The sequence below is a fragment of the Apteryx rowi genome, unplaced genomic scaffold (assembly GCF_003343035.1).
Source record: "Apteryx rowi isolate R43461 unplaced genomic scaffold, aptRow1 scaffold_122, whole genome shotgun sequence".
NCBI lineage: Eukaryota > Metazoa > Chordata > Aves > Apterygiformes > Apterygidae > Apteryx > Apteryx rowi.
This window is the reverse complement of record NW_020447442.1, coordinates 1,297,758-1,318,221: the sequence shown is the minus strand read 5'-3', so window position 1 is coordinate 1,318,221 and position 20,464 is coordinate 1,297,758. Positions and strand designations below refer to the sequence as shown.

The following is a 20,464-nucleotide window of genomic DNA, read 5'->3' as shown; positions in this document are numbered from 1 at the left end:
GCCTTGAGTTTTGCAATGTGTAGTCAGAATGGAAATAAGTTTTAGCTGTGCTTCCAAGAACAGGCATGTTTGGTAAAGGCTGAATGTTTTTCTTCCCTTGTCTGTGCCTTTCTTTACTAATCAGCTATATAAAACTGAAGAGCGGCAGAACTATTTGGTTAAAGAGCATGGGCCAACTTTGGCCCAACACTCAGACTCAAGCTTTTCTGTGGTTCAGCAAAGTTCAGCCAAGTCTGGGTGTTTTCTGTTTTTATTTCATTTTCCCATCACTCATGCTTTCCAGTTTCCAAGTGAAACCAGTAGCACCCAAATTCTCCTGAGACATGCTGTTCTTGACTAGAACTGGGGCAGATTCAGCATCTCACCCAGACTCAACATCCCCAACTCTTCTCCGCTGGGGTGTTTGGGGCCTGAATCAGGAATCACTACAATTAGCATAAGAGCTGTGCTGGGAGGATCTGTTGGGGCTTGTCTGACTGCCAGTCTGCAGCACATAAGCCTTTGCTTAACTTTAAGCATAAGAGTAGTCCAGTGTTGCACATATGATGAAGTGCTTTGCTGGATTAGGGCCGTAGCGTGGCTAGGCTGCAGCCAGGCGTACCCCATTTCAATGCCTCTCTGGACAGTGTCTGCAAGGCTTTTGAAGTTCGTCTGTCGCTAATTTGAACCAGGACTCCCTAATGCGAAGGCAGCTGAGCCCTTGCTCAGCTCATGACAAAATGGCTCTGATCTCCTTCCTTCTGCCCATTTGCTCTGCCTGTTAGTTTAGGTTACAGTTTCAGCCGTGTTACTAGCAGCACAAAACAGGCAACTTAAAGTCACCTCTGGGAGGCAGCTGAACTTCAGCAATGCACTCCTGCCACTGCTGTGCAGCAGCTCCCCTGCTAAAGCAGACAGACAGAGGGACATAGACAGACAGACAGACCGACCGTGCGGACGCTGTCTGGGCAGGCACGGGCACATATGATGGGGTGAATCACTCTCAAAGCTGGCATCAAGGAAATAAACTGTGCCACAATCAGACATCAGAGCAAGGCTCAAATCCCTTGAGGTGGTTTTGCTTTGCCAGCCTTGCACCCTGGCTGAGAAGGAGCTTCGCCGATTTCTCTCTGCAACTAGATGGCTGATTTATATCCACTGTCATAAGCAAGGGCTGGCGTTGCCTTGTGGAGTTAGCATGGCAGGAAATATGCAGCRGGACCCACGTTTAGGTTACACGTGTGGCTCACGCCTCCATCTCACCCTGACAGAGCAGACTCGCAGCTTGCCCAGTGCCTGGCCTTGGCGAGGCGGTGCAGGGAAATGGCTGGGGATGTGGTGGGGAAGGCAGAGGTGCTCACTGCTCCCAGGGCAAAGCTCTGGAGGAGCTGGCAGCTTGCAGGAAAGAGCCCACTTTCTGTCTTACAGCGCTCAGGCAAGAGATCTTTTCAGTTCCTTGCAGTGGCCAAAGGGAGAGGCTAAGATAAATGTGTAAATCTGCATCTGATGGGGAGGCTTATGCTCTTTCCTTCAGAGTCAGAGTTTAGCCCTGTGCCCTGCATCACCCTCATGTACCACTCACATCTGAAAAATTCACAGTGTTTCCACGTGTGCTGAATGCACAGCTGCCATCAGCCCAGCAGTCCCCGGCATGCTAGCCAAGTGCAACATTTCGCTGTGGCAGATACAGGTCCCAATTTTGTAAAGCCTTGGAGCAGGGAGGGCTGTTGCATACTGGCTACCTTAAAAACTATCCTCTTGCAACTGTGCTAGAGATAACTTCCAAATAGGAGAAGAGCAACCTCACAGTATCCAGATTTTCTAAAGGAAACACAGCCAGGGAGGAACCGAAATGAGACAGAAAGATGGACAGGGCAGATACTCCCCTGGATGCTGATGGCCCATTAGTGACATTCAGCTCAGAGTGGAATGGGACAGAGACACCACGTTGGTTCATGGCATTGGGGCATACAAAATGACAAGCTGCTTAGGTGGCTGTCTGTGTAGAAAAAAACACTTCAGCAAGCAGCACAGGACCTGTCAGTTCTGCGTTTCATTTAACCAAGACGGGATCTGTGGGCATTTTTGGACTTAACTTCTCATAAATGGCTACAGGCAGGTGTGTAGGCACAAGTCTATGACTTAGCCAACCGCACTCAATACTTCGTTCTATATTAATGACGCTCAGTTTTTTTTAAGAGCTCCTGTATTTTGTCTTATTCAGTACTTGCTCAGGTCTTCAGGGGTATTCAGGTGCCCAACTCCTGTTTCAGTCAAGAGCAATTAGGTGCTCACACTGCACCACCATGAGGAGCTGTTTCTGAGGGACTTGAGACAAGCTGAGATCCTCAGATGGACATGGCCATGGAAATGCTACACATGATTGCTTTGGAAGGAGGAGACTGCTTATTCAAAAGGTATCAAATTCAGAGCCAAAAGGAAACTGAAAGTCCTTTCAAGACCCCCACTGATCCTTGCCTGCCTTATCCACATCCATCTTCCTTGGCAGACAAGCACTGGTGGTACCTCAGTGCAAAGGTGCTAGGTGGCTTTTGGTGCACACACACAACTTTAGGCAAAGAAGTGGGTCACAGCACAAAAGCCACAAGTATTTCCCAGCTGTTTGTAGCATGCATACAGTGGAAAATAAAAGTGTCATTTTAAAATGCAGTAGCTAACCTATCTTAACTATCATATTTTTGAGCAGGATTTTGCACGTAATCCAGAGTGGGCAGGGTGCACTCAAAACCGGTTAGCTGACCACCATGCGGCCTAAGCGTGGGGCTGCTGTGCGGATCTSTCAGGGTCTGGCTGTCACTCTGCTGCACAGGGGTGACTGTCACCTCTCTCGGCTGTCATTTAAAATGCCATCTTGTGGCCGACGCTGGCACGGCGGAGCACAGCTCCAAGGAACTGTGTCATCGGCTGCTGCCACTGAAGACCTTCAGGTGTGAGAGAGGAAAGAACCAGGTCACTGAGAAATTCCTGGGTTCTTCCAAGACAGCTAAGATCCCCAGCTCCACAATATTTGGAGTAAACCATAGTTTCCTTTCGTCTTCAGTAGTGAAGAGGCCATGATACACAACCGAGCAGTCCTGTTTTCTTCGAGTGGAGACGATGGCAATATATTTTCTCACTCCTTCTYGCTCTTTCTCTTTCTCTGATATTGCATTCTGGGAGGCAGGAAGTGAGTCTCAATGACAGCAGGTTGCTAGAAGAATTTTTATGCCTTCAAAATTTGCTAGCCAGTGCTTTCTTGCTGTTCCAATGAACATGCCACATGAAGAAGAATTTGGGGCATAAACTGTGCCCTTTCACTCTAGCCACAGCTTCTCCTCAGAGCTTTTGGAATTGATTTATTTATATGAAAGTGAGTTATTTTAGTGTCTTTTAAATATCATGAAGCAGGAGCAAGCAATACATGTTGCATTTATGCAGGTGACGCTGAGCTCTCCCCAAGTAGCCACAGGATGTGTTAATTCAGGTAATCAGAAAATAAAGCAGTATGTGCCCTTGAAAGAAGTTGTTTTTATGGGGAAAAAAAGATAGTTCAGAAAAAAAGCAAGAAAAACACCAACTTCCACAAAGAAATAACACACACACACACACACACACACACACACACACACGTGCATGTGCATGCACACATGCAAACTCCCCCAAGGGCTGCTGTGCTGCAAACTTCTCAGCAGCACTAGTAACCTTTATCAGACTCCCTATTCTGAAATCCACCCAGTGATTATTTGAGCAAAATACAACCAGCCGGGCACAAGAGGGCCCACGTGCAGCCAGGACTAAGGCAGTTTTGACTCCTTGGGAAGTGTCCAGTTTTAGCCACATACTTGCAATCTGCCACTCAGTGCTTCAAGTTAGGAGTCAGTCAAAATCATCCTGGAGCTCCCACTGAGGGTGCTCCAGTCCTGTATGGTGCAACTCCCAGGCTGTGAAAATCTCCCCTCTTATCTAGTCTTGTGGGTTTTTTGTTCCTTTTTGATTTGTGGACTCCTAATCATTTTCTACAAGTACACATCCTTATATAGCAAAATTGGATCCCAGTGGCCTCGCTCTTCTTAGCTAGTGACAGTGGACCTCTTAAAGCAGTTTAAGGACCCCAAGACAAACTGAAAAGTCACACCCTTAACGGATCCATTGCCCTCCTACTGACCTCCAGGCTAAACCCCTTGCTGCTGTCCCCAGCTGCTGCGCTGGCAAAGGAGCCGGACACCCAGCAGTGTGCCCGGCTACGAGACAGGCAAGGACAGGAGCCGATTTTTGTCCCTGTCTTTCAGGAACCTGGTTGCCTCCAAGGTGATGCACCAAACTGCCTCCAGTGACTTGTTTCTTCCTCTAGCCCCTTGGCTCACATTAGTTTCTCCTGCATGGATGGAGCTAACCAAAAGCAAACATGGGGCACAGGCCACCTCCTCTTCTGGCTACCTGTAGGGGATCATTTTTGCATGTGGCAAATTGAAGGTGACATGTCTGTCACTTGGCGATTAAAGCCAGCAGATGGGASAGCAGCACCAAGTTCCGGGTCATTCTCAAAGTCTTCTCATTTTCTAGAGAGCTCAAGAACCCAGCATGTCTCCTGCAGAAGTATCAGCCCAAAGCAGCAGTGCCTCGTGGCAGTGCTGGGCCCTTCTGCAGGCGACGGACCATCTCCTAACATCTAACTTCAGCTGCGCACTCAGCCTATCTCCTCCCGCAGTTTTAGACAGTTAATGTAGCCTTTCTGCTTATGGCAGAGCAGTGCAGTTAAACACCCTGGGGATGGCTGCATTTTAGAAATGAATGCTGTTTAATGTCATGGTCCACTTGGGCCCAAGAGGGAAGGTATGATTAAATATCCTATCATTCCTAGTAAAATTGGTGATGCCAAATTCAGCCATGAAATTCTGGGTCCTCTCCTCATCTTTAAATTCTTCTTTACATCTGCAGCCTACAAGGATGTTCACTCTCTGAGTAGGAATAAACTGAAGAATTTGGGCTTTTGTATGCCTAAAATCCAGCCATTCCATTTTATCCTATATAACCCAAAAAGTGGTTTGGCTTTTAAATGATAGCTGTGTGTCAACTTCTTGACTGCAATGACAGACAGGAGGTAGAAGGCTGCAGCAGATAATTTGGGAAAAAGTATAATAGCTTCAGCATGTTTTTGGGGCAAGATCACAAGGACTGGATAAGGTTACTACAGCTGGCCAAGTCCTGGAGGTGTGCTGGCTGGACTGGTAGTGCAACTCTTCCTTGGTAAGAAATCCAGAATACACAGCCCAAACAATATCTTGGGAAAATTTAGCATTTGTATTTAAGCAGCAGTTGAGAGAATGGCATTAAGAGCCAGGACTGGATTTAAGAAGCCCTCCTAAATATCTGTAACAGAGAGTTAGAAAATAAAAACTGCATTATTGCTATGAAAAGTAAGAGTCAGATCACAGCTGTGCAGGCAAGGAGAGGCACCATGAAATGGCCAATGTACGAGGCCAGAGAGATCCGGGCACGAACGGGGAGAGAATCGCTGTGTTTGTAACCTGGCGGGAAGGCAGATGGCCGCTGCAACATTTCGCAAGGGAGCAGGGAGACAGCCCAGAGCGGCCGGGGCTCCAGCATCCCCCAGCAGCCACGCGTCGCTGCACGCACTTCCAAAGTGGATCAGCCACCACTGGCCAGCCTCAGTGACTGGCATTGCGCTGGTAGGGGACACATCATTTCAAACCGAGCCCAATGTTGCTTTCTATGTGTGAAATGTTCCACTCTCCCCGGCCATGATGTGTCAAGCCGAATTAGCTCTGAGTTAAATTTGATAGATAAGATTATTCGTAGAGAAGATTTTACTTCATCACCCTCCCAAAATAGTGGCTGTTGGGTACAAAGTAGATATGAATTGTTAATGCAAACCTTGTGATGAGGTGGTTAAAAAGCCTGTTGCCTGCAGGAGCGGAGTTGGCAGAGCAGTGTGCTACATGTCCATGACCAGAGCTGGCCCCTGGGGCTGCAGGGACACCTAAAGGCAAAGGGTGGTCTGTATGTCCTTCACCCCATCCCTCTCCCTCAGTAGGGTCCACAGGACAAATGTGGGTAGGATCAGACAGGCATCTCCTCTCCCAGTGAACAGCTAGGGATCCTCACGAGCCATTACCTGAGGCACCAGAGATCCTCTGCTAGAGGACGGGTATATTCCTGGTGCGCATCCCTGCAGCTGAAAAACTCCTCTTGGTAGAGCAGCCGGCCACAGGGGGGAAGGCACCAGCTGCAGCACTGAGCCTCCCATGGGCACCGCGAGGGGAGGAGAAGCTCTCTGTGAAACCTGCCTGCCTGCGGGCCACCCAGCAGACCAGCACGATGACGTTTGAGACCTGTGTGTCCAGCTGTCATGGGCTGCCCCTGCCCCCTGCTGACTGATACAGGGTGACTCCAGGAAGGTCTCAGCAGTGCCGGTGGTCCACCCCCACCAGCACCTGAGGCACTGGGAGAGCAGGGTGTCAGCTTGGGAAGACTTTAAATATCCTCCTTTTACTGCCGCTCCAGGCAAGGAAGGGGTGAGTGAAGGAGCACCAAACCAAGTCCTATGGGTCTTGTAAGGGTATAATGATGCTCACATTGCCTCCTTGTCATGGAGATCTTCAAAATATGTATCTCAAGGTCTCTCTAGGTTTGATTAGAAACAGACACCCCAAACTTTACGTTGAAACTTTGAGGCCATCTCTAGTTACAGGAAGTCTGGGCATATCTATATGCAGATGTACGCAATTTGCTTCACTCCAGCATTTAGCATGACTGTTTTGAGGTCAGGCGATCCCGTTCCTAGGGAATGAGCAGTTACCTCTCTTGATGCTCTGTTGAGAGTAGATGCACCCCCATCCCCTCTATACACCACCATCCATATTCAGTGAGTCCAGCCCTCCATCCCTTCCCAAGGCTTGCAGATAGCTTTGCTACAGGAACTATCCACTGTTCCTGCTCCTGCTCCCCTTTTGTGGAGACAGCTAATCTCTGCTGGTGCCCACAGAAGCTGGAGATAAAGGAGTTTATGCCTCTTGTAGCATGACCCCACTGCCAGCAGTGCAATCATCAAGCAGCCCTTGGATTTCAGGGGCAGTTGTTTTTACCTGTCTTCATGCTTATCCTCCTTGATTTTTCTTCTCTCAACTACATGCACCCGAAACATGGGCAGGAGAAGATAAATGTAGTGTTCACTGCCTCTCTAATGGGAACTGCTGCCAAGGCATGCCATAGGGCTCAGCCGAGCCCTGGTCCCTGGAGGCACCTTTTGCAGCATGGGGAAGCAGCACATTTGCGGCCATGTCACTTCAGAGTGCGCGCACCCTCCCACCAGGCACAGAGCAGCTTTGGGTGCTTGCACYGCTGACCCTTTTGGGTGCCTGGGACCCTTGAGCCCCAGCTGGGGGGCTGCTTGCATGGCGTAGGGTGGGGGGGGGTACATGCCCTCCCTAATTTTTCTGTGCCCAGAAAGCAGCAGGGCCCGCTTCAGCACATCATGATGGGTCCCAGATGCTCTGCAGCCGTTCTGATGCAGGGACCTGTTTACCAGCTAATAGAGATGTGGGACTCCATTTGCAGGTGAGGGAAGTGTGGCACAGGCATGCAACTGGCAGGATGCTCTGGCAGAGCTGGGAATGCAAATCGGTTGGCAGGCTTAGCTCTCAGTGTCCTTCTGTGAGCACTACCATGGCTTTAATCTACACTTTAATCATCTAATCCTGCTCTAGGTGCTGCTCCTGCCCCAGGAAGGGCATGCGAGAGGGTACAGTGAGTCTTGGCCTCCGATTATCTACAGAAAGCACATTGCAACCTTGGCCAGTTTTCTTGGGGTATGATTGTCCTTAATGGCCCGCGGATGTCTCCTTGTTGGCCTGAGGGATGCTTTTGGGCTTAGCCAGTCCAAATCCCTGGCTGATACTTTGCAGAAATGGTCGGGCTTTGCTGGCTACCAAGCACCCTAGGATGTGCTTCAAGAAGGTGGTGGGCAGTGAGGAGGCAGGGCTCTCCTGAGCTGAGCTCSTGACTTCCCAAACATCCTGATCCCTGCCCATGCCTCGCCATCCCCACCTCTAAATCTGCAGCTGGCAGCACTGACCCATCTCACGTGTCACGAGGTGAGAGCTGTCACACTGAAAATAGCACCTGTCCTTCTGGCCAGGCTTGGCAAAGAAAAGTGAGGTGCTAAAACAGGAACATTAGCAAAATGAAGAGGAAAAACAGTTGGGGGAGCAGTGAGGTCCCAGGACAAATCCTATGAGCTCCTCAGGTGGTTTCTAAGTTGTCACCTGGCAGCTTCCAGCCAGGCAAGAAAAATGGGACTCACAGGGAAGGGAGAGCAGGGCCTGTATTTAACATGGGAACCCCCCAGCTAACACAAGAATACGCAGTCCTCCGTGTCTGGAAAGATGAATTTCTTTTTAAACAGAGACAGCTAATAAAGGGCTGGAGTGTGGGGACATAAAGCGAGCGTTGCCGATCTGGCAAAGTGGACTCCAGACTGACGTCAGCGAGGCAGCRTGCCCCCAGCTAGGGACACCCCACATGCTGCCCACACCCATGGCTTGCGTAAGGGAGCTGTTTGTTAGTCAGGGCTGATTGCTTGCAGCAGAGATAAATATCTTTGCTGAAAGCCCTGGGCCCAGCTCCCAGCTGCAGTTTATGTTATGCAGTCAATGAAATTAGATCAGACCCAGAGCTCATCTGCGTGCATGTGTGTGTGGGGGGGTGCGTGTGTGTTTTTCCAGCCCTGCCGTAGTTGCTGTGAGAAGGACTGAGCTTCTGCCCACCTGCCCACTGCCCCAGGAGAGGAGAGGAGCCATGTGGTCATGTGGCAGGGGTTGGCGGACGCCGCTGGCAGCTCTTCCATTGCTCTGATGCACGTGCCTGAGATGAGCCCTGCTAGGACTGATCGCTGGCGACTGAGGCTGCCTAGTAAGCATTCATCGCAGTGTTCCCTTCATCAGGGCTGTCTGGACACTTTGTCTTGTAGGGCCATGCTCACACACCTGCCCACAAGGGTTGCCCCATGGAGACCTTGGTGGCCGGAGGGGAGCTCTGCCTAGCGCTCCCATAGCCTGCACCCACTGAGCACRGCCTCAGCTGGGAGAGGGAGCCCTGGGGCCACTGGACTGCTGGTCTGGCCAGTGTTTCAGCCTCGCAGCTCAGAGCCTTAGCTCTTTCTGTTTATGTATGTTGAGGGTGCCTGACACCCTGCCAAGGCAGTGGAGATGCTGAAGGACCTCAAGCCCAAGGGTGACCGCCCTCTTGGGGAACACAAGGGGTCCCTGCTGTAGGTGGTAGTAAAACCACGGTTAATAGGGAGCTCTGGTCACTTTAAAGCCCTACAGCGAAGGTCTCAGGGAGTGCCGCACCAGATGCAGTGCTCAGGGGAGGACGAGGCGGTACCAGTTGAGGGCATGAGTTAATCCTCAATCCCATTATGAATCGGGTGGCCTCCCACGGCACATATGCCTCAGTGCAGGCACTTCCCTTGTGTAAGTAAGTCTTTTTTTTCATGGACTTTTCCCCTTTTTTGAGATGATTTCCCTCCTGTGAACAGGATTTGCCACAAACAGTAGCAACCAGATGCACCTCACAATGTGACACAAAGTTGTGTTTGAACCCAAACCCTGTCCCACAGCTAGCTGAGCCATGTGGGTAGCTAAGGAGCAGCAGAGGAGCTCCTGAGGAAAGGCTTCAGATTTTGTGTTTTCTGCTACTGGAATCACAGGGAGCCTGGGTGTTAGGGGGGCAGTCACCACCAAGACATGGGAGAGAGCTGCCTGACCTCCCTGACAGAAAGAAAGAAAGAAGGAGAGAAAGAGAAAGAAGGAAGAAAATTTGTGAAATACATTTATTTATTTATTTATTTATTACTCCATCTCTACTGACTCACATCTGCAGTAGCCAGTTTCTGTAGATTTTCTGGAACTATTATGATTACTGTTAAAAATAATAAATATCATGCCAGAGCATACAATTTACCCAGCTTGTGGCATCGAGTCCCATTTGAGTAGGCACTCTTTGAACACATTTTAAAAAGGCTGGTTCCTCAAAGAGCTTGGATTCCCCATGGAGAACCCAAAGCAGGTCAGGACTGCAGACAGTGTGGACTATAGAAAGGAGAAAGGATATTAGTCGTTGTCCTGGATATTGGTCCCAACCCCATAAAAGCAAAAATCTTGGGAAAATGTTCCTAAGGATCAAAGCAAAGAGGGTCTTGAGGCAGAGCTTTACAGGGATTCTCCTCAAAAGCCTGAGAGAAAGGTATCAGAAAAAGCAATAAATAATTAAGATGATTGTAAGATGTAATAAATAAGAAATTAAGTGTAACAATGTTAGTGTAACAAGGAATGAGTGCTGGAAAAAATGGGGATTTCCAAAGACAGAGGCTAAGATGCCTGAGCTAGCATTGATGAGCTTGGATATGATGCTATGGAAGATTCCTGAGGGAAATCTCCCAATAGGGAGATTCACTAGATGTTGGTGTTGTTTCCCAGAAAGTCTGATTCCTGGACTGAGAACATTTAAAAATAGATTATTAAAGTAAAATTTAAAAAAAAGAGACTAGCCAATTGACATGATCTTGGATCAGTTAGGAGACCAAAGATGGAAAGTACTACTGCGCTCTTTCCTTCTGGAACTTTTAGGAGCTGAGCACAGAGGCTCAAAGTTAAACTCTGCAGTGGGGCTACCATGTTTTTTGTCCCAAAATCCCAGGCAGAAATGCAGCCACATGTGCTGCACAGCTGTGCAGCACATGGCCGGGCAGGCTGTCTGCGTGCTGGTCATTGCAGCCCCCAGTCCAGGTGGTGGGCTGGCCTGGCCAGCTGCCATCCAGCCACAGCTCCCATGCAGATTCCTGCTGCAGACTGGGAAAGAGGGCAGGTTGGGGAAAGCCCACTGCGTGGATTGACTGCAGTGGAGAGCAAGGAGAAGCCGCAATGCCCTTGTCCTCTGAGTTGCACAGGTGTAAATGCTGCCTGCTGACATGCCACTGCTACATGGCGATGCATGGTCAAAAAACAGATCTCACTGAGCATGACACATTCCTGTTGTTTGCCCTTGTTTTTCCTAGAAGCTCATGTTATGCAGCAAGGGAATATAGGTGGCTGGGTGATGGGGACTGTCCTCTGGGGCCCGGACTTGGCCCTCTGCATCTTCACGGACCCCTTCTGTGGCCAGGATCAAGAGCCGTAGTCTTTTGTGTGATTCAGCCCTGTCTGTGGAAAATGGGACGCTGAAGGAGGGAGCAGGAGGGTGCTGTTGGGGCATGTGCACGAGAGCATGCAAGGCACTCAGACGCCTCACTCCCAAGGGCCACGTCAGGACTGCAGTGATGTTCATGTCAACTGACCAGCTCTCAGAGCATGGACTGGAGGGGAGCATCCCGAGCTGGCCCTTCCCCTCCCCAAAGCACAGCCTGGCCAGGCAGGTGTAATGGCGCTGGTATGGCTTTGATCAGCCTGCCCTGAAAAAGAGCCATCTCCTCTCTTAAATAAAGCACAGCCAGAAACATGCACAAACCCTGAAGCTCAGCTCCCGGCACTCTCCAACTCTGGGAACTTTCCATTCTGGAGCCAAACTCTGTTCGCAGTTAGTCCAGGAGGGATCGGCCGAGCCTGGGCTGATTCAGCGCTAGATCTGCCCAGCTCCCAGCAGATTCCGCAGCTGCAGGAGCCCAGCTTTGCGCTTCTCCTCCAGATGGCCCCGAGAGCCCCAGCCAAACACAGCAGGAGCTGTGCTCCTGCTCTCCCCTGCCTGCTGCTGGGCAGGAAACGCTCATCCCTCGCCTCTGCCCTCCCAGGCACAGAGGGCTGCCAGSCAGCCCCAGATACTGGGGGCTGCTGCTGCCCCAGGGTGGCATCATCAGTCTCTCGTTTTCCCCATCCCTGCTCATCATCACCATCTTATTCTGTGAAAGTATTTTCTTTTCCTGTTGTTGACGGTCCTGCCCAAACCGATTAATTGGTCATAAGATTTACATCCATTTCCTTCTCTCTCTCTTCCTCTCCATCCTTGTTTCCTCAAACCTTCTCCCTGCCCTCCTCTCTCCTCTCTCCCACCCAAATAGGTAAAGAGAGCAGTTTGGGAGAGGCCGACTTGCAGTCAAGCTCCGACCCTTCGGGAATGGACAACAGCTACCTCAGTGTGAAGGAGGCCGGGGTGAAAGTTCCCCAGGACAGGGCCAGCACTGACCTCCCCAGCCCCATGGACAAGGCCGACTCAGAGAGCAACAAGGGCAAAAAGCGGAGGAACCGCACCACCTTCACTAGTTACCAGCTGGAGGAACTGGAGAAGGTCTTCCAGAAGACCCACTACCCAGATGTCTATGCAAGGGAGCAGCTAGCCATGAGGACAGACCTCACTGAGGCTCGAGTACAGGTAAGGGGGAAGCTCTGGGGTTAGGCATAAGGGTGGGCAATTCTGCAAACAAACTGGTGCTTTCCAGATCTCTGGGAGCAAACTCATGAACCTTGCAGATTCATTGTCCCTTGCTCTGCCTGAGATCACCTACAACCTCACCACAACCTGCAGGCAACTGAGTTGTGCCCAGAGCCCAAGCCACAGGCTAGCATGCCTCTTCTGTGCTGAAGGCATCAACACACCAAGGTGTAGGGACAGGATGAGGAGGTACATCTTTGTCTGAAACTAGTGCCAGCTCCTTTATTTGGGGCTGGTGTCCCAAGCTTCAAGGTTCATAGAGATGGCTCTTGTCTTTAAGCTAATGGGACAGTGTGGGAGGTAAGCCTCACTGTCACCCTAAACAAAGCTGTCACAAAATGACTTTTCTTCAGAAGAACTGGCAGGGGACACTTGTTCGTTAGGTGAGATAGGTTTTGCTGCCTGGTTGGATAAGGAGGCACTGAGACAGTGCATGAACTCTACTGCTCTGGAGCAAAAAGGTATGGCCACCACCCTGAAAGGAGCAGGAGAGTCAGACAGCCATGCCACAGTCTCACTACCTTGACCTGCAAAGCTGCCAGCTCTCACACACTAGAAAAGTGAGGTCTGGGCTTTGGCGAAGCCAAACTCCACAGGACGTATTCAGTGATTCTCTGAGTGGTGCTCTTTCCTCTGAGTCAATAATAAACTAAAGGCCTGGCAGAACTCAGAAGCATTTTCAAAAAAAAAGCACTATTTCTTGGAGCAGACCTCCATATCTCATGCTTTGATAGCCATCAGAGGTCCCACTGAACCTTAGGATCTAATTCTCCAGTTAGCTAATCCTGTGACCTCTATATTCTGGCATTCATCAGATCACCACCCCTGGGATTTGTGTTAGCATCAAGGATAGCTGGAGTATGGAGGCATCTGACTGTATCTCTTACACTAGGAAGACGCCCAGGTTACAGGCAGCCCAGTTTTTCCTCTGYTCTAAGCTTTGCAAGCAGTTTTTGCAAACAGTTACAACAATCAGGCCAGCATCCTTGCATAAGTCCTTTTTAATCTGTACATTTACTTCCAGTTTCAACTGGCTACAGGATTTTTCTTGTCTGCTTGCCTAAAGTGGTTTGCAAGGCTGCTGTGCTCTTCCCCACAGCTGTTTCTCTTCATGCCGGACATGGCTGCATTTCAGCAGAAATTCCCACTGGTCCAGTGCCTAGCGTGCTGAGCACCGCGGGATGGGCATCTCTGCAAATGTCAGCTATTTACTTCTGCCGCTCGATGCAGCCCTTGATTTCCCAGGGACACATCACAAGTGCTAATGGAGTCTCCTGGGATGCCAGACACAGCATCAAGTTACCAGCTTCACAATGCATGAAATTCCTGTTGCTCAGGAATGAGAATGAGGTGCTGGAGGGTAGCGAGCTCTTCCTGCTTGCCTCCGAGCCAGGATATGCAGCTAGCATGTCTCAGCCAGAGTGTGGGACTGTCTAGCAGAGCCAGGTCAGGGAAGGCAGATGTGATTCACAAATTTGTTACATATGAGCCATGGTCTTAGGTGTTTTTATTCCCTATGTTACCACTGGATAACACTGGGGGGAAATGATTGCTCACATTCAGCATGGAGGATTCTGGGAACTACCTGCTGTTGCTCAAACCTTTTGGTTACCATTTAATCACTTGCAGAATGAGTGGCAGCACTGTAAACACTGCAGTAGGAGTAATGTGCAGAGCTGCATTGGAGCTCCACTGCCTGCTGGACTGAGCCCAGCCTGCTGGCAGGTTAAAAGGCTGCTCCTGCCAAGGCTCTCCTTCGAGCTGAACAAAAGGACACAGGTACTTAAGCTGAAGGGCCATGGCTTCGCTCTTGTCACGAGGGATGTGGGGAGGCACAGGTGACTTGCAGGTCCACAGCCTGGGGATTTCACCTGGTCCTGGGATAAGTGCCCAGTGGAGACCGCCACTGACAGCTCAGAGCAGCTTCCCCGCTCTCACTTGTTCAAATCATCCCAGAAGGGCAGACAACTGGCTCACATGTCTCGCTTAAGATGATGATGACAGTGGTTGTATAACAGAATAGCTGAACTACTTGCGTAAGTAGCCTGGTTGTTCAAGTACTTACCCAAAGGTGATAGATCTGATTACACTGCTGTCGGGATTTATACCACCCCAGCCAGGAAAGACCCCCATGCATCAGGCTATGGGCTAGACAGCCAGCCACCAGCCCCTGATGAAGGCCTGCCACACTAGTGCTGGAAATACAGMCTTCACATCACTGGAAAGCAATAACTAGTGAGCTCGGGTCTACTGCAGGTCCATGTTTCCACAGTTTGCATTAAATTGTTATTAAGCAAAACATACAGACAGCTCTAGGACCAGAATGCATTTTCTTTCCATTTCTTGGCTGCACAACCGCAGGGCAGGGACCTAGGCCATGCTCCTTGGTTAAGCTCAGGCCAAGGAGCACAAGGAAGCTGCCTTCTCCTGTGGAAATGCTCCAGACAAACAGGGCTGCACTCAGGGCAGGGGGTGAGGTGAGACAACCAGCTGTGTGTCCAGTGTGGGCGGCCACAGCTGCCACGCTCTGCACCCACCCCAGAGCTGTCGGTGCCTGTTTGGCAAGCCCAGGCAGCACCTGCCAGATGTGGGGTGGCAAGGGCTGGGGACTGCATGAGGCTGTGCTCTCCACATGGAAGGCTTTTGGGGCCAGGGCCTTAGCAAACCATCCTAGCTCCTGTCTCCAGCTCTAGGTTTTGTTACAGCCGGTTTATGCCTTGCTCTGGCTTCCCACCTCCCTGGCCAGCTTTGCTCCATGGAGGCCTCCCTGTTCCAGAACTGCTTCAGGGAAAGGTGGACCACAGCCCAGAGAGCACCAGTTCATAGCCAAAGAGCAGGCAGGGAGAAGTAGGCACAGGGCAAGCCACTAAGTAGACCATTGGCTAAGCAAACACCTACTGCAAGGACCAAGGTACAAACCAGGATCAAAGCAGAGGGCAGAAATCACAGCAGAAAACACATACACCATGAGCCCTTTCATTTCTTTCCTACTACAAGCCAAATCGTAGCTATGTACTCAGACAAGCTCCACCAGCCCAGCAAGGGCTGTGGCTGGTGTCTGGGTGTTTGGGGGCATACATTGTATCTCCATGGGCTTTGAGGTGAGCTCTAGGAGCACCAAGGAAGGTGCAGCCTCTAACATGTGGATGGTGTCATGGGATAATATAATGGATGGACTTAGGGTGATCTTAGCAAAGCAGAGYGGTGGGAAGGAGATGCACCGAGCAGATTTGAGATGTGATGCTCCCTCCTGTAGCCAAGCCAACTTTGGGCTGGACCAGCTCCTCTCTGGCCAAGTTTGTCACCCTGAGGAGTGCAGCCAGCCCCCAGGCTGCAGGCAGGTTCTGATGGGGAGGCAGACAGACACAGGGCAACTCTGGGTCTTTCCTTCCCTTCCTGAGCTCACACTTCACTAGTGAACTAGCTGCTACAGAGCCCAGTGCCTGGAGAAGTGTTCACCCCAGCCATGGGCAGAGCACAGGCCATGGCATGGGCAGAGCACTGCGGTGGAGTGCCTCGAGAGAGCATCCCACAGCCTGGCCCCTCTCCAGCTGCAGGAGAGACCATTTCTCTGCCTGCGTTGGTTTCCAACCCTCATTGCTGGAGTCTGAAGATATTAAGGCTAATTCCCCCTGCAATGCAATGCACAGTGTCCCCTGCCTGCCCCCCCGCAACCTGGCGCCTTGTTGAAAAGTACCTGTTAAGCTGTGGCACGTTCCAGTTTTCAGAAGTGCAAGCCGTCAGTAAGTAAGTCCTGCGCAGCGGCAGAGCAGGTCCTACGCCGGGTGTATATTTTGTTCCTTTCTCCTCCTCTTCATCATGTTGGGCTGCAGAGACCCTCCACAGATCCAGAAAGGGCTCCTGCAGGGCAGGAGCAGCTGCCTGAGCCTCTGCGGAGCCACGGAGGGCAGCAGCAGCTTTCCAGGGAGGGGGTAGAGCCAGGGCAGGACGGCAGGGAAGGGGAAGGTGGGAGGCACAGGGTAGCTCCTGGCAGGCTTCCCTCCATGTCCAGCCTCTCCCACCTCTCTCCTCGCTGCCAAGGAGCAGCAGCAGCAGCTCTGCTCCGCTCCAGGCAACGGAAACCAGCCAGACTCACCGACTCAGCACAGCCAGGCTGCCAGCTCTGCCTCCGGGGCCGGTGCCCTGCCCTGCACCTCCGTGGTGCCCTCCTGGGCCTCCCCGACATGCACGTCTCGTCGGCCCCGAGCTGGTTGGGGTGCRCTGCAGGCTCCCCTGGGGCATGTGCCAGGGTGATAGCTGTCCCCTGGTCCCTGCAGACCCCCCTCGCCTCCCCCCAGCACCAGAGTGCACTCAGCGATGGGTGCTGATGCCACTGCACGTGGCACTGCAGAAGCAGGACATGCTGGACACATACGTGTGTATTCACACGTGCAACGCACATGCACGTCCCCAAGCCCATGTCATCCTGTCCTTGGGCCGTCAGCAGCTCTGCCTCCCCTCTGGGCCAGGGCAGAAAGGGACAGGGGTGGAAGGAGGCTTCGCGTCCAGGCAATATAACCCCTCCAGCCAAGCCCCTCCAGTGCCAGCCATACGACTGCTGGAGCTGTTAATGAAAATCTTTTCACCAGTGACCCTGTGATGTGGCAGGGGCTTGAAAGTGAGAGGGAAATGTCAAACTCTGCTGTAGCAAAATCATTGCCTTGGAAAAAAAGGGAAAGAAAAAAAAAAAAAAGCAAAGCAAAGCAAGAAGTAATATATCTTGATCCCTTTTCCCCCATAAAACCCTGGGAGGCTGGTGGAAGGAGCGGAAAGACTGAGCTAAGCCTGCAGGAAATTAAACATGAAATGAAAACAAGCTCAAGTTATTCAATTCTCTCATCCCAGGCTCCAATTTCCCATTCCAGGCCACTGATAAAATGGTGTCCAGTTTCAGCGCTCGAGGATGAATTCTGGCTCTGTTCTTGCAGGCTGGGGAGCGAAGGGCCTGTGGCCATCTCCGGGAGAAGGGGAGACAGCCTGGCCTTTAACAGGGGGACGGGGTCTTGGAGACAGACAGACAGATGGGTTGGGGCAGCGGGAGRTGGCAGTGGGGCTGGCAGGAGCAGTGGGGCACAGGGTTGAGCGGGGCAGCTCCCCCCGCAGCAGGACGGAGACCCATAGCCAGCCCCCACCCCCACGAGCTGGGCGCTGGGTGCCCCACGGGCCAGCCTCTCCCATCTCAGCTTCGGTCAGGCAGAGAAATAACGTGTTTTTTTTTTTTAACTTGGAGGAAGGACAAAAGTAATGGTGCAATTCCTGTGCCCTCCCTGGGCATCCAGCAAAGGCCAAAGTGTCCTGGATGAGGCCCGGCTCAGACCCACCGGAGCCGGGTGCGGGGTTATATGGGAGGCAGGGGCAAGCCGGCGGCAGCAGCCGAGCGGCAGGGCAGCAGCAGGGATGGCRCGCGGAGGCTCCCCCTTACTTTGGTTCAGCCTCCCACCCTGCCGCAGCATGTCAGATGTGCGTGCATATGGATTTGGGTACCAGCATATGGCTGCATGTTTATCGAGACATGAAACATTTTCTGTTTTGTAGATTTTTATAGGACTGATTTGGTACATCAGGCCTTATCAAAGCATTGTCTGCAGGAGTCAAACACATGGCATTAGCCTACACTCCCACTCTAGCTGTTAACAGTGAGATGCAGCCCACAAGGACTGCTTATTCCTGCATGAAATACCCCATCCTGACCCCAGAGGACACACTGCACCAAGTGCTGCACTCTCTCCTGTCGCATTGCCCTCTCACAGCAGCATCCCTTGACTAAAGGTGACTTGCAATGAAAAGAAAATGGGCTTTCGTTATATTTGCTTTCTAAAAGCAGTGTCTTCTAAGATTGAGGAAGCCAACAAAGACTTAAAATTAGTTGGTTTTCTGCTGACATCCTTGAGTTATACATTGCCCTGCCTGCCCTGCCACTGTAGAGGACTGGAGTACCCCCGCCATAAGATGCCAAGCAGCCCAGGTCAGAGGAGAAAAGATAATTTGAAAGAGTGGTCCAAAACTTGTTGCAAGTGTTTTGGATCAGAAGATCACTGCCAGCCCCCACAGCTTCTCGAGTGCCCCAGGCATCATCATCAGCTCTTGACTGCACACACTTTTCATTTTCAGCTTGACATGGCTCTGTGGCTGATTTGCCACAGGCAAATCCCCCCAGTAGCATGGAGATTACAATTTGGGAACCACCAGTCTACAGGTTTTTTTGCTTTTGCTAGCACCAGTTGAATTCAGTGCCCGCACGAACGGCAGAGGAGAAAACCCTCTGGTGCCCCTCAGCCCTCCATGCCCGGGAGATCCCTGAGGCCTCGGGGGATGCCGCAGCGCCACCCGAGGGGGGCGAAATGCGGAGTCCCATGGCACGAGCCCCACTTTGACGCCTTTGCCAGTGACACCCACAAAGCAGGGCATTGCCGTGGGAGCCTGCGTTTTTGTCCCATTCGCTGCGCGGGGGGAAGGCCGCGCATGCCTGGCACATGTTGGTCCCAGGCCCACACCATGCTCCCTACCTGCTCCTGCCCCTCCGTGCACAGCGGGGCCCCTGCGCTGCGCATGAGCCGGGTCACCACCGCTAACTTTGAGCCTGCAGATCAAAGCGGCGTGAGCGTGGCCAGCCCTGGGACTGGCCTGCAGCTGGGCTGCCATGGCTGTGCCAAGAGGAGGGAGAAGGAGAGCAGACAGATGCCTGGGGCATCAGACCTGCTCCAGCAGGACGTGCTTCATGCGCTGTGCGCCCTCGCTGGCGATAGTTTTGGGGCTCTTCTGTGGCTTTCAGTGCACTGTCTGCAAATCCTCCCTGGGYTGTTGATATTTTGGCTGGGGGTGGGTAGTGTCAGGCTGCTGCTTTGGGTCTGGCCATCTCAGGCAAATGCCACCCCTCTCCTGTCCCTGAAACCCAGCCTGCCGCCCCTCCCTGGGCTGAGCGACCCGCTCGCCCCAGCTATCCTCTCCAGACATCCAGAGCAGTGTCTGGTTTCAGCAGCTGCCCGCGAGGAGCAGAGCTGCCCCTCCGGCCCCGGTGAGGCGCTGCCAAGCCGAGCTGTCAGTTAGCGGTGCCCCCCCCTTCCTCCCTGAGTCACCGTGCAAAACTCAAAGCAGAAACGAGAGGCTCTTGGGCTGCTTCTTTCATGCACTGGCGTGACCTTCACAACCCAGCGCCTGGTGATCGCATGCATCTCTCCGGGCCTTCAAAGCAGCTCTTGATTGATGTGTTTCCCTGACTCACAAGCTTCAAGAGGCTTTGAAGACACTGGGCCAGGCTCTGATCTCTCTTATACTGATGCAAATCAGGAGCAATGGTGCTGACAACAGTGCAATAATCCACACTGATGTCAAGCTACTAAAAATAAGAGCAGAACCAGAGTTTTGGTGTTTCCTCTGCCTTGAAGGGATCTGAACAAATGAGTGTGAAGCAGAGGACTACAAACCCTGCAAAGAAAACTGGGTGTAAATTACAGGATGTGCAACTCTGTAGAAGTGCACTTGCCATTTCCTGGGTCTAAGAAGGGAACGTTGTCCCACTTTTTTTTTTTTTTAATAGTTAAGAAAAACAAGGCAGAGAGGTCAGTGATAAGTTCTCAAGCTGATGGCATTGTCATAATCAGGGTTCAAGCCCCAGGAATTTCCATCTGAACATGAGGAAAAACTTCTTCACTGTGAGGGTGACAGAGCACTGGCACAGGTTGCCCAGAGAGGTGGTGGAGTCTCCTTCTCCGGAGATGTTCAAAACCCTCCTGGACGCAATCCTGTGTAACGTGCTCTAGGTGACCCTGCCTGAGCAGGGGGGGTTGGACGAGATGTCCGGATGCCCAGCGAGGCCTGTGAGGTGCGCGGGCGCCAGCAGGCTCCCCAGGGCTGACGGGGCCCCRCTCGCCCTCCTCACGGCCCCCTGTCGCCTTCTCCCCCAGGTCTGGTTTCAGAACCGGCGAGCCAAGTGGCGCAAGCGGGAGCGGTTTGGCCAGATGCAGCAGGTCCGCACCCACTTCTCCACCGCCTACGAGCTGCCCCTGCTCACCCGCGCCGAGAACTACGCCCAGGTGAGCGC

At 52.0% G+C, this 20,464-nt stretch overlaps 1 protein-coding gene across 1 annotated transcript in view; it reads left to right on the top strand.

Moving 5' to 3' along the window:
• Positions 1–20,464, top strand: part of ALX4 (ALX homeobox 4) — a 44,472-nt gene that overhangs the window by 20,466 nt on the left and 3,542 nt on the right. The window contains exons 2-3 of the mRNA XM_026091857.1: positions 12,053–12,363; positions 20,328–20,456. Of these exons, the coding sequence (XP_025947642.1) occupies positions 12,053–12,363; positions 20,328–20,456 (440 nt within the window). The remainder of the gene's footprint in view (positions 1–12,052; positions 12,364–20,327; positions 20,457–20,464) is intronic.